At 53.3% G+C, this 9,258-nt stretch overlaps 3 protein-coding genes across 9 annotated transcripts in view; 2 read left to right on the top strand and 1 right to left on the bottom strand.

Moving 5' to 3' along the window:
- Positions 1–3,892, top strand: part of E4f1 (E4F transcription factor 1) — an 11,539-nt gene extending 7,647 nt beyond the window's left edge. For 2 of the 7 annotated variants that reach the window (XM_023711412.1, XM_004627862.2), the window contains 11 exons: positions 331–524; positions 610–730; positions 884–1,045; positions 1,155–1,324; positions 1,826–2,035; positions 2,251–2,359; positions 2,491–2,708; positions 2,883–3,081; positions 3,160–3,302; positions 3,374–3,436; positions 3,513–3,892. In XM_023711412.1, the coding sequence (XP_023567180.1) occupies positions 331–524; positions 610–730; positions 884–1,045; positions 1,155–1,324; positions 1,826–2,035; positions 2,251–2,359; positions 2,491–2,708; positions 2,883–3,081; positions 3,160–3,302; positions 3,374–3,436; positions 3,513–3,869 (1,946 nt within the window). In that variant the 3' untranslated portion in view covers positions 3,870–3,892. The remainder of the gene's footprint in view (positions 1–330; positions 525–609; positions 731–883; positions 1,046–1,154; positions 1,325–1,825; positions 2,036–2,250; positions 2,360–2,490; positions 2,709–2,882; positions 3,082–3,159; positions 3,303–3,373; positions 3,437–3,512) is intronic. The other 5 variants (XM_004627861.3, XM_004627860.3, XM_023711411.1 and 2 more) reach the window with 5 other exon arrangements.
- A 1,228-nt stretch (positions 3,893–5,120) lies between these two features.
- Positions 5,121–7,029, top strand: Dnase1l2 (deoxyribonuclease 1 like 2). The gene is made up of 7 exons (XM_023711413.1): positions 5,121–5,288; positions 5,380–5,468; positions 5,560–5,643; positions 5,723–5,823; positions 5,927–6,039; positions 6,137–6,388; positions 6,685–7,029. The coding sequence occupies exons 1-7, from the start codon at positions 5,145–5,147 to the stop codon at positions 6,739–6,741; spliced, it is 840 nt and encodes a 279-aa protein (XP_023567181.1). The 5' UTR covers positions 5,121–5,144; the 3' UTR covers positions 6,742–7,029.
- Positions 7,030–8,055: 1,026 nt separating this feature from the next.
- Eci1 (enoyl-CoA delta isomerase 1) overlaps positions 8,056–9,258 on the bottom strand; it is a 23,938-nt gene continuing 22,735 nt past the window's right edge. The window contains exon 7 of the mRNA XM_004628103.2: positions 8,056–8,495. Within this exon, the coding sequence (XP_004628160.1) occupies positions 8,329–8,495 (167 nt within the window). The 3' untranslated portion in view covers positions 8,056–8,328. The remainder of the gene's footprint in view (positions 8,496–9,258) is intronic.

The raw sequence follows: 9,258 nt of genomic DNA, 5'->3' as shown, positions 1-9,258 counted from the left end.
TTTTTTTTTTTTTTTTTTTTTTTTTGTACTGGGGGATCGAATTCAGGACCTTATGCTTGCCAGGTAGGTGTTTATGGCACTGAGCTATCTTCCCCCAGATGGTTTTTTTTTTGGGGGGGGGGGTTATCTTTTTGAGGCAGGATCTTACTGTGTAGTTCAGAATGGCCTTGAACTCACTTTGTAACCCAGGCTGGCAGCGATCCTCCTGCCTCAGCCTTCACTAAGTTCTGGGATTACAGGCATGCACCACCATGCCCAGCTTCTGTACGGATCTTTTCAGGCAGGTCTTATGGTACTATTCAAGGCTTATGGTGACTTGCCTTTCCTCAGGTAGTGGACATATTAAAGAGGTCATTGTGGCTGCTGATGCTGAGCCAGGGGACGCTGAGGTGGCAGAGACTCCAGGTAGTCCCAGCCATCAGGGAATTGAGCTTGCTGTGGAGGGTGAGCAGGCACAGGCCAAGCTGCTGGTGAACAAGGATGGCCGCTATGTGTGTATGCTGTGTCACAAGACCTTCAAGACGGTGAGCCCCTGGGGCCAAGGGCTGGCCAGGCTTCCTGTCTTCTACCCAGGGAAGTGCCTTGAGCCTCACTGCCCCTCCCCTGTAGGGCAGCATCCTCAAGGCCCACATGGTCACCCACAGTAGCCGTAAGGACCATGAGTGCAAACTCTGCGGGGCCTCCTTTCGGACTAAGGGCTCACTCATCCGGCACCACCGGAGGCACACAGGTGAGCTTCACCTTCCCAGCTGGCCTTGGGGGTACCCTACCCCCTGGCCTGTGTCCGTTTCTTAAATAAAAAGCCAGGGGTTCCTTGGCTGCCTTCCCCTTGTCACAGGGTTACAGGCTGATGTCTGCTGAAGGCTGACTGTTCTTTCCACAGATGAACGCCCATATAAGTGTGCTAAGTGTGGGAAGAGCTTCCGGGAGTCTGGTGCGCTGACTAGGCACCTCAAGTCTCTCACTCCATGTACAGAAAAAATTCGCTTCACTATGAGCAAGGACGTGGTTGTGGGCAAAGAGGATATGCCTACAGGTCAGCATGGTAGGATCTTCCTGGGTATTTGGGGCTGCTGTTCCTGTACTTGGCCTCTGGCCTAGGTACCACTGCTCAAGGGAAATGCTTCAAGAACTCACTCAATTCTGCCTTAAAGCCTCAGGTGCCTCTACCATGGGGACAGTTACGTCTTCATCAGTGACGGGTGAGCATATGGACACATCACCAGTAATCCATCTGGTGACAGATGCAAAGGGCACTGTCATCCATGAAGTCCACGTCCAGATGCAGGAACTGCCGCTGGGCATGAAACCCCTGGCCCCAGAGGTAGGGCCACTCTCCGTTCTGCCCTCTGCTCATTTTGCTTTTTTTTTTTTCCCTTCGGGGGGGTAGGTAGTGGTACTGGGGATTGAACTCAGGACTTTGTGCTTGCTAGGCAGGCACTTATGCCACTGAACTATCTCCCCAACCCCTCATTTTGCCATTTTTCTACTCTGGCACTGACTCCAGCAGGAATAGGCAGTTAGAGCTGCTGGCAGGAGCTCAGTTTGCCTACAGAAGAACTAAAGAGATCCTTAGATGGTGGGTAGCATGGTGGAGGGCAGGCAGGGCAGGGGAAGGGCCCTGGGGTTGACTGAGCAGAGGTCAAGGTAGGAGTGAGGAGGACCAGGCTTCACCTAATGAAAGCAAAATAGCTAGGGCTAGAGGCTGTGCACCACAGGGCTCTAAGACTACACAGTGCCTCTGGGGGCCATGGACCTGGTGTGAGTCTGCACTGTACGGTGTGTTGTATGCTGGGGCCAACCTGCCTCTCTGCTTTCTCTGCAGCCTCCAGGCCCTGAAGAACTTCCTTGTTCCAGTGAGGGCAGCCGTGAGAACCTGTTGCACCAGGCTATACAGAATTCTGGCATCGTTCTTGAGCGGGTCACTGGAGAGGAGAGTGCCCTCGAGCCAGTCCCAACCTCTGGGTCTAGTCCTCAGCCCCTGGGAGATGGACCTCCAGAACTCCCACTATTGGAGGTTGAGCAGATGGAGACAGTAGGTGTCTCATCTTGGCATTCTCCTCCTGGGGGCTGGACCTAGGAGTTGGATCACAATGATGCCTGTGCTCCTTGTAGTGGGTAGTAGCACTGCTTCACTACCTTCCCTGGGATGATGAGGGAGCTGGCCAGGGTGGGTGTACTGGTCTTATCCTTGGTGTGCCAGAGGTACAACTTGCAGTGAGTGCTGGAGGCTTGTTTGTGGTCCCCCAGCAGGTGTCCAGTGAAGCTTCCACTGTGCCTAGGACCCACCCATGTCCTCAATGCAGTGAGACCTTCCCAACAGCAGCCACTCTGGAGGCTCACAAGAGAGGCCACACAGGTGGGTGGTATAAGGGCAGGTAGGTCCGTGGACAGTGAGAGGCCTGGGGGCAGCCAGGATGGCTGGTTCTGCAGTAGGTGGCCACATGTGCTGTGGGTGGCAGGCCTGGCTGATGTTGTATGTGGTCCCAGGGCCGAGGCCGTTCCCCTGTGCACAGTGTGGCAAGGCCTTCCCCAAGGCCTACCTGCTCAAGAAGCACCAGGAGGTACATGTGCACGAGCGCCGCTTCCGCTGTGGGGACTGCGGGAAGCTGTACAAGACCATCGCCCATGTGCGTGGCCACCGGCGTGTCCACTCCGATGAGCGGCCCTTCCCTTGTCCCCAGTGTGGCAAGCGCTACAAGACTAAGGTGGGACCCTGGTGTCTGACTAGTTGTGTAGCCCTGGGGCCACATGGACCCCTTCTATCCCTGCCTCCCCCATCCTCAGCCTGCTCAGTCTCTGCTTCTCAGGCCCAGCAGTGGGTGGGGATAGCCTTGGTCCGCTCTGGCTGAGACCAGGCTGGCATGGACTGGTGTCCACAGAATGCCCAGCAGGTGCACTTCCGGACACACTTGGAAGAGAAGCCACACGTTTGCCAGTTTTGCAGCCGAGGCTTCCGGGAGAAGGGGTCGCTCGTGCGGCATGTGCGGCACCACACTGGAGAGAAGCCCTTCAAGTGCTACAAGTGTGGCCGTGGTTTTGCTGAGCATGGCACGCTCAACCGGCACCTGCGTACCAAAGGTCTGGGCCAGTGGGTGGTGAGAGGCATGAGGGCTGGGGGCTTTGCTTGGTCATGACTGAGCTTCCCTACTCTGGCAGGAGGCTGCCTAGTGGAAGTGGAAGAATTGCTGGTGTCTGAGGAGAGTCCCTCAGCAGCTGCCACTGTGCTGTCTGAGGATCCCCACACTGTGTTGGTAGAGTTCTCATCTGTGGTGGCTGACACACAAGAGTACATCATTGAGGTGGGTGTGGAACTGGTGGGGCTAGGACAGGGCCCAGCATGGTCCAGACTAACTTCTGACCATCTGTCCAGGCCACTGCAGATGATGCGGAGACCAGTGAAGCTACAGAGGTTATTGAGGGCACCCAGACAGAGGTGAGGGGTCTGGCAAGGGTGGGAGGCTGGTCTGGCCCCTTGAGCAGTCTCTTGGGCTGAGCTGTGGTTCCTGCAGGTGGACAGCCACATCATGAAGGTGGTACAGCAGATTGTGCACCAGGCCAGTGCTGGGCACCAGATCATTGTCCAGAATGTGACCATGGACCAGGAGGCAGGGCTGGGCTCGGAGGCAGCCTCTGCAGACACCATCACCATTGCCACCCCTGAGAGCTTGACAGAGCAAGTGGCCATGACACTGGCCTCAGCTATCAGTGAGGGTACTGTGCTTGCAGCCCGCACAGGCTCAAATGGCACTGAACAGGCCACTGTGACAATGGTGTCATCAGAGGACATCGAGATCCTCGAGCATGCAGGCGAGCTGGTCATTGCTTCCCCAGAGGGCCCGCTTGAGGTGCAGACAGTCATCGTTTAGCACGGGGCCTGCAGGATCCCATTGGGCTGGGGCAGCAGCAGGGGCAGAGGTAAGGATCCTCAGTGTCCACCCATGCCTACCTGGTCTGGTAGAGAAGACAGCTGAGACTTGCAGGCATCCAAAGGAGATGGTGTGTAAATATGTGGAAGTTTTTTGTTGCTTTACAATAAAACGTGGAAACTTGGAGCTTGTGATGTTGGGAAGTGGCCTTTGGAGGTGACTTCTGGCAGCACCTCCTGCCCAAGCCACACTTGTTCAGATTCCTGGCCACCAGCCCAGGAGTATTGTCAGCCCTGGTGGCTCCTCTGGCTTATGGGTGTCTCTGACATGTTGACAGGCAGCCTCTTGCCACTGTTCTTTCCAGCTGGAGGTAAGACCCCAGCTTCTCTAGGCCTGTGGGGTTGGGGAAATGCTCTGCTTTCCAGCCTCCTACCTTGGGCTGCCATGGGTTAAAGTTTGAGGCTGAGACCCAGGAACCTCAAGTTGAACAGCCACAGCTTTTCACTCTGAGGTGAGGACAGGTATAGGCAAAGCAACAGGGGATGTCGGACCTGGAATAGGACTAGTCTTTCCTGATTGCTTATTTTCCCAAGAGGATGTGGCTCAAGGAGCAGATTCTAGGTGACCTACTTTCTGGGGAAGTGGAGATGAGAATAAGGCCTGGGCCATGGATGTGACCGCTCCTTTTCTGAAGTCCTGAGGCTATCCTTAGGTGGCCTCCAGGGGCTTCCTAGGTGGCTGTGGGATAAGCCTGGAACACTAAAGTTGGCTCAGGACATCTGTCCCTTGCTTTCTGGGGTTTCTTTGAGAATGGGAGCTAGTAGTTCTGCCCTGTACTCGATGGAGGCGGGACCCAGGGGAGCCCTGCCCCTCCCTGGAGCAGGGCCTCAAATACCCACCCACCAGGCCTTGCATCATTAGAGCTCCTGCTGGGCCAGGACAGACCTCAGGTCCCCAGTAGGACCAGTACCTCAGAGCCTCTGCCACAACTTAATCCACTTCTCAGGTAAGTCTTGAGACTAGGTTGAGCTGGAGGCTGGCTGGCTGGGAACAGGATCCCTGTATTTAACTTTACTTATGCAGTAGAATCTCCATGGTTGGGAGAGCCTGGTGCATCACTGGGGATAGAGAGGGCTGGGCTGACCTGGCGAATGTAGGAGTGAATGTGTTTTTTCCAAGGCCAGTGCTGGGGGCAGACCCAGCAGACTCCGGCAGGGTGTGGTTGGGTATTACTCCCAGGTTGTTCCTGACCCTTTCAACTCCTCAGCTTCTGCCATGGGTGGGCGTGGCACCCTGCTGGTGGCAGTCTGGGTGCTGGGGTTTGAGGGGTCTGTGGCGCTGCGCATTGGAGCCTTCAACATCCAGAGCTTTGGGGACAGAAAAGTGTCGGACCCAGCCTGCGGCAGTGTCATCGCACAAGTAAGACCAGGAACACAGCTTGGGGTGTGGGGGCAGACTGGGATCCAGGGCATGTTTGACAAGCTCTTCGACCTAACAACTCCTCCCCCAGATCCTGGCTGGCTACCACATCATGCTTGTGCAGGAGGTGCGGGACCCAGACTTGAGTGCTGTCACAGTGCTCTTGGAGCAGATCAACAGGTGTGGTGAACACGACCCCTGTGTGAACCCTCAATCTTGATAGTTGTCTCAGTGTCGCACTTGACACAGAGCTTGGCCCTTCTCTTCACAGCGAGTCCAAGCATGAGTACAGCTTTGTGAGCAGCAAGCCACTGGGTCGGGACCACTACAAGGAGATGTACCTATACATATACAGGTGATATCAGGGGCCTGCAGGGAGGGGCGTGCAGGGCCCAGGTGGCAGGCTTAGTGGACCACCAGGCCTCTGCTCCCAGGAAAGATGCAGTGTCGGTTGTGGAGACATACCAGTACCCAGACCCAGAAGATGTCTTTAGCCGGGATCCTTTTGTGGTCAAATTCTCCATCCCCAGCTGTGGTGAGGTTGGCTCCAGTCCTCCCAAGTCCCTATCTTCAAGGGTACACTTGGAAAGCTCTCCCTTCCTCAGCCCATCCCCCCGTAACACCTCTTGCCCTCGCAGCTGCCAAAGAGCTGGTGTTAATCCCACTGCATGCAGCACCTCACCAGGCTGTGACTGAGATTGATGCCCTTTATGATGTGTACTTGGACGTGATCAACAAGTGGGGCACTGATGTAAGCTCACTACCCAGTTCTTGGTCCCAGAGTCCCACTGGTGCATGCCAGGGGTTTGGGTCACCAAGCCAGTCTCAGACCTCAGTGGCACCCACAGGACATGCTGTTTCTGGGTGACTTCAATGCGGACTGCAACTATGTGCGGGCACAGGACTGGGCAGCCATCCGCTTACGTAGCAGTGAAGTCTTCAAATGGCTCATCCCTGACAGTGCTGACACCACGGTGGGCAACTCAGATTGTGCCTATGATCGCATTGTGGTGTGCGGTGCCCATTTGCGGAGGAGCCTAAAGCCCCATTCTGCGGCTGTGCACGACTTTCAAGAGGAATTCGGCCTAGATCAGGCTCAGGTGTGTGGGAAGAAATCCCGTCTTGGGCCTTGCTGACACAGACTAGGAGGAAAGGCTAGGATACTGTTTCTGCTTCCCTTGCAAAATGCTTATGGCCTAAGGTCTACAGACCCTCAGCCCGTGCCACCAGGGTGTTTGCTGGGTCCTCTGCTGTTCCCACAGACACCAACTGTGGACAGTAATGGGTGGACACCTAGGCCTTACTGGTCCCCTTCCCATAGAGGCAGTGGTTTGTGTATAATTATTGGACCCATTGTACTACAGGACTGCTTAGGCTCTGTTCCTTCTCTTTTCAGGCTCTTTCCATCAGTGACCATTTTCCTGTGGAGGTGACCTTCAAGTCCCATAGATAGCCCGGAGATCTGGCCAGAAATGTCATCTAACTTTGGCCACAAAATGTGGCACCATTCAGGTGGCAGGCAGGCTATTCTCCCATGAGGATGCAGGACGGGGTCACCTGGGCAGGAACATGTCCACGGACACATTCTAGGGACTACTCAGAGCCTCAGTTTCCCTATCTGTAAGTAAGGCTAACACTACCTACCTCTCAGGGTTGTTGTGAGGAGCAGCTACATATGGTGCTCTGTGCAGTACTTCCCAGTCTCTGCCTAATAAACAAGCTGCTCTCAGCCAGGATCACACAGGTTGGCTCCTGTCTTAGGACCCTGCCCTTCTGGGGTACAAGCCTTGGATCTACCACCCAGTGGGCTGATGATCCCAGCCTCCTTAGGGAACACAGAGAATCTGTCCTCCCTACTTTTTATTCTGGTGGGAACTTGTAATCTTCTGACTGTACTAGCTCCAAAGGCAGCTCAGAAACTGCCCATTCTTTCTCCTGCAGCTGCAAGTGCTTCCAAGAGCCTGCTCCATTAGTGTAGCTGGCATGGTACTGCATCACACAAGAGCTTTCCAGACCTTGATAGATTTCAAAATAGGCTTTTACATCCATCCTGGCACTAGGGATCCCCAGGGGACTTGTCTGAATTAGAGGTCCTGCCTCATTTAGTTCTACAAAGGGAAGTCGGGGAACCTGGCCACAGGTCCTCAGTCAGTCATCTGCCCTGGGACTTTTGGGGAGCTCCTCAGCATGGGCAGGCTACTTGGGGTCTCTCCCATACCACACATATGACTCAAGGCTAGAAGGTTCTACCCAGAGACTGCATACCTTGTCTGGAGACAGGTCTGTGTGGTTTCCTCTCTAGCAGCCCTGGGTTGGGCGAGGACCTGCTGTAGGGTAAGCCTCTGTGCCTGGGGTGAGCCCACTACTTCAGGAGCAGAAAGAAGCAGTTTCATGGGCACAGGGGTCTGATGAGATTTCCAGATTTTGAAATAGTTCAACTTGGGCAGAATTTGGAAACTGGCCTAAATTATATGGAAGAGAGTCTTTGTTTCAAGAGGTTAGAAAAAATTCGGTTTTTCTAAAATTAAGATTCAGGATTTTGGCAATAGTGCATGCCTTGGACATCTAATGCTCTGGGGGCTCCCTCTCCATGCTGCCAGATCTTTTGAATAGCTGTGTACTCCATCCAACTTAGCAAGCATGGTGCCAAAGTTTTTTTCTGGAGGTGGGGTGGGGGTTGGGGGAGGGTCCTGTGAGCCTTACTTGGTCTTTAAAGCCTCCAGCAAGCAAGTAGCCAAAGGCTAGGTATGGGACAGCCTGAAGACTTTATTCATAATTCTGCTTTGGGAAAGGAGACTGATTTTGTTTGGGCCCACAAGGACCCACCAGCCATTAAATCCAAAAATTTAGGTACTGCTCTTCAACCCTCTTGCCTTCCCACAAGGCACAGAGGCACTTGGGGTTACAGTGGGGCCTTGGGATACTGGGACACAAGAGATGGCACTCCTTAAGATCAGAAAACAGCTGAGTGAGTTGAAAATTACCTTGTTTACAATCCCCTTTGGACCACAGCAAAACCTACAAGGCAGGTAGCTTTGCTTTAGGATTTCTTTTGTTTGAGCTTTTCTATGTACATCTGCAGGGACTTCTGTATGGAGTCTCTGGAAATGAAGCTGACAAAGTTCTGGATGTCTGCTTCCCGCTGTTTGATCAGGTTGTCTGTTGTGGCCTTCCGCATCATGCTCTTGGTCAGCTGCCGAGCATGGTCTAAAGAAAATGAGGTCCACCTATGAAAACCCACTTGCCCAGACAGTGGGGTCATTCCCAATCTTTCTCAAGCATTCACACAGAAACTTGGGTAGAGAACTTAGAAAATATGGTAAGGCTAAAGTCTCCTATCCCCACTGCTCACTGATTTCCCTGAAAACCATAGGGTGACTATAAAAATTGCCTTTTTAAACATTTTCACTAACTTATATTATTAAAAATATCCTCATCAAACATTCATCTGTATCAGGGGTCCAAAACTGGCTTCCCAAGAGAAGATGCCAAGGAGGAAGATATAAACAGTTTTCACCCTTTTTTTAGATAGGGTACTCACTATGTAGTTCAGGCTGGCCTTGAACTCTGTGTATCCCAGGCTGCCTCAAACTCATGGCAGTCCTCCTCCTCACCCTCTCTAGTGCTGCGATTATAGGCATGTGCCACACCTGGCTATATTCACCTTTTTTTAAATTAGTTGGAAAAATTTGATAGGTTGGGCAAGGTGGCGCATGCCTGTGATCCCAGTACTACGGAGGCTGTAGGCAGGAGAATGATCAAGAGTTCAGAGACCAGGCTGGGGAAATGGCTCAGTAGAATAAGCACTTGCCTGGCAAGCACAAGGGCCTGAGTTCAATTCTTGGTTCTGCTAAAGAAAAAAAAAAAAAGTTCAGAGACCAACCTGGGCTACAAAGTGAGCTCAAGGCCAGCCTGACCTGGATAACGGGACCCTGTCTTAAAAAGGAAAAAAAAAAAAAAAAAAAAAAAA

The sequence above is a fragment of the Octodon degus genome, unplaced genomic scaffold (assembly GCF_000260255.1).
Source record: "Octodon degus isolate 3935 unplaced genomic scaffold, OctDeg1.0 scaffold00021, whole genome shotgun sequence".
NCBI classification, from domain to species: Eukaryota; Metazoa; Chordata; class Mammalia; order Rodentia; family Octodontidae; genus Octodon; species Octodon degus.
This window is presented reverse-complemented; position numbering and strand designations above follow the sequence as displayed.

Coding starts and splice junctions, on each gene's coding strand:
- Dnase1l2 (XM_023711413.1), top strand. CDS start 5,145: ATGGGTGGGCGTGGCACCCTGCTGGTGGCAGTCTGGGTGCTGGGGTTT. Junction 5,289..5,379: donor GCGGCAGTGTCATCGCACAA/GTAAGACCAGGA, acceptor CTCCTCCCCCAG/ATCCTGGCTGGCTACCACAT. Junction 5,469..5,559: donor CTCTTGGAGCAGATCAACAG/GTGTGGTGAACA, acceptor TTCTCTTCACAG/CGAGTCCAAGCATGAGTACA.